Source organism: Cyprinodon variegatus, unplaced genomic scaffold, assembly GCF_000732505.1.
Source record: "Cyprinodon variegatus isolate N-32 unplaced genomic scaffold, C_variegatus-1.0 Scaffold523, whole genome shotgun sequence".
Taxonomy (NCBI): domain Eukaryota; kingdom Metazoa; phylum Chordata; class Actinopteri; order Cyprinodontiformes; family Cyprinodontidae; genus Cyprinodon; species Cyprinodon variegatus.
Genome location: NW_015150976.1, coordinates 556,869 through 559,863, shown reverse-complemented (window position 1 = coordinate 559,863; position 2,995 = coordinate 556,869). Strand labels below are relative to the sequence as shown.

Sequence of the window (2,995 nt, the reverse complement as noted above, 5' to 3'; positions counted from 1 at the left end):
GCATATCAATATCAAATCTCCCCAGTAGAATGAAGTCCCATAAGATGGCACTGTCTAGCGCCCCCACCAGGGTTTTCTGTGCCAAAACTCTCTCATCCACCAGGGTAAACTTTGACACAAAATGGCTGAACTGGAGGGCAGAAGCGTTGCCACCCGAGCCCTTAACCTCGCCTACACTAGATCAGAGACCAGCCGCTGTCATCCTTTAACAATCTTGTAAAAACATGTTTAGATCACTAGCATTGGTTAAATGCAGAGAAGAAAATCTCTCACTTGGGCCTAATAAAGAAATACCACCTTACCTCTGTCTCTTGTGACTTCAACCTACTATTTCTATTGGTGCAAACTCCTTTTATGAAGACGTTGGCATCATAACCAGGTTTTGGACCCATTAAAACAATAAAAAAGTTTTTAAATGCCAAGTTTTCAGTTAAATAAATACTTTTATTCTGCACCATGCCACATATTCTGTAGATGTATTACAATAAAAAAGTTTTGGCTGTGTCCATTAAGGCACAAACTAATAGAACAACTTAATTGTTTTAAAGAACAACTTAAATGATTCTTACCTGAGAGTTTCCAGTTTACAGTCTAGACTTCTTAGTCCTTCACACAGCAGGTTAATTCCCAAGTCTGTGAGGTTGTTGTTGCTCAGGTCCAGATCTCTCAGACTGGATGTTGTTGAGCAGAGAAGTGAGGACAGGGCTTCACAGCTTCTCTCTGAGAGGTTACAGCCACTTAGTCTGAAAGGAAAAAATATTTTAGTAACTTCTTTTTCGTTAATAAATCATCAGATGCATAATTAAAATAGACATCATCTGAACTTACATAGCTTTGCTAGTGGCATTGACGATTGGCAAGAGCCTCTGAAGAGCCTCCTCTGAAGCAGAGTATTTCTTCAGGTCAAACACATTTAAAACCTTTTCTGAAAATAGTAGGATGAAGTGCAGAGCAGACCACTGAGCAGCTGACAACTGGTGTGCTGAAAGACTTCCTGTAGTTAGAGATTGTTGGATTTCCTCCACCAGAGACTGATCGTTTAGTTCATTTAGACAGTGGAACAGATTGATGCTTTTCTCTACACATAGATGGTCATTCAGCTTCTCTTTGATGTACTGGGCTGTTTCCTTATTAGTGACTGAGTCTTCTCCTGCCTGCCTCTGTCTGTCTGTCTGCCTGTCTGTATCTACCAACAGCCCTCTTAAGTGACACCTATTGGTATCCAGTGAAAGACCAAGCAGAAAACGGAGGAACAAATCCAAGTGTCCATCTGGACTCTCCAGGGCCATGTCCACTGCACTCTTGTAGAGATCAATCTCTGAAGTTGTAAGGTTTCCCTTTTCAAAATCCCCTGATTTTGTCTCGTCTTTTGCCAGCAGATTGGATCCAGATTTGATAAAGGTCAGGTGAACGTGAAGGGCAGCCAGAAACTCCTGAACACTTAAATGAATGAAGCAGAACACATTTTTCTGATACAACCCTCTCTCTTTTCTGAAGATTTGTGTGAACACTCCTGAGCACACTGAAGCTGTTTGGATATCAATTCCACACTCTGTGAGGTCAGTTTCATAGAAGAGGATGTTTCTTTTCAACAGCTGCTCAAAAGCCAATTTTCCCAGAGACTCGATCATCTTCCAGGGAGAATCTGTCTCAGCTCCTACATCATACTTGCGCTTCTTCACCTCTGCCTGCACCACCAGGAAGTAGATATACATCTGAGTCAGAGTGTTTGGCAGCTCTTCGCCATCTTGTCTTGTCATCATGTCTTCCATAACGGTAGCTGTGATCCAGCAGAATATCGGGATGTGGCACATGATATGGATGGTACGTGACTTCTTTATATGGAAGATTACCTTTTTTGCCTGCTTATGTGTAAATCGTTTTGTGAAGTATTGATCTTTTTGTGGGTCAGTGAATCCTCTGATCTCTGTCATCAAGCAAACAAGCTCAAAAGGGATCCGAGTGGCTGCTGCAGGTCTTGTGGTTATCCAGAGGTGAGCTGAGGGAAGCAAATTTCCTCTGATTAGGTTTGTCAGAAGAACATCAACTGAGGTTGACATTGTTACATCTGTCAAGATCTCATTGTTGTGGAAATCCAGGGACAATCGACACTCATCCAATCCGTCAAAGATGAATACAACCTTCAAATCTTCAAACCTATGGATTCCTTTGGTTTCACTAAAAAAGTGATGAACAAGCTCCACTAAGCTAAATTTCTTCCCTTTCAACAGATTCAGCTCTCTGAATGTGAATGGAAATGTGAAATCAACATCCTGGTTGGTTTGGTTTTCTGCCCAATCCAGAGTAAACTTCTGCGTTAAGACTGTTTTTCCAATGCCAGCCACTCCCTTTGTCATCACTGTTCTGATTGGTTTATCTCTTTGGGGTATGGGCTTAAATATGTCTCCATGTGTAATTGCTACATCTGGTCTGTCTGGCCTCCAGGACACTTTCTCAATCTGACAGATTTCATGTTTGCTGTTGACATCTCCAGTGCCTTCTTCTGTAATGTAGAGCTCTGTGTAGATTTGATTTAGAAGGGTTTGGTTTCCGGATTTAGCAATCCCTTCGAACACACTGTGGAAACTCTTCTTCAGGTTAGACTTCAATGCGTGCTGGCATGTGATTAGAGATTCTAAAAAACAAACAAAAAGAACAACATGAATTTAACAGAAAAACACGCTTCTTTGCTTCAGGATTTCATTTTTAGTAAAACAGTCCTTGGCACCAAGCTTTTATGGTACGTTTACACCGAACAGGGTTTGGCGTCAAAAAGTGCTTAAACACCTAAATTTGGATGCTGGTTCAAATATTGGCCTAGTTTCTTTGACGCTTCGACACTGGATGCTCTGCGCTCTGGTTGCTGCGTCCGGTGTGAAAGCAGCACTGCACAAAGATTGCCACTGTGCTAGCAACGAGCATGCTTTTAACTGAGGGCGTGTAGCAGTTCTCGACGTACAGCAAGACCGTCTCTCGCGAGACTTCTGAGCCTGTG

The 2,995-nt window shown here is 42.1% G+C and overlaps 2 protein-coding genes across 2 annotated transcripts in view; one reads left to right on the top strand and one right to left on the bottom strand.

Annotated features, from left to right (window-relative positions):
* The window catches only part of LOC107095092 (N-acylneuraminate cytidylyltransferase-like), a 68,114-nt gene that overhangs the window by 42,834 nt on the left and 22,285 nt on the right, over positions 1–2,995 (top strand). The window lies entirely within an intron of this gene.
* The window catches only part of LOC107095091 (protein NLRC3-like), a 4,415-nt gene continuing 2,244 nt past the window's right edge, over positions 825–2,995 (bottom strand). The window contains exon 3 of the mRNA XM_015391063.1: positions 825–2,635. Within this exon, the coding sequence (XP_015246549.1) occupies positions 825–2,635 (1,811 nt within the window). The remainder of the gene's footprint in view (positions 2,636–2,995) is intronic.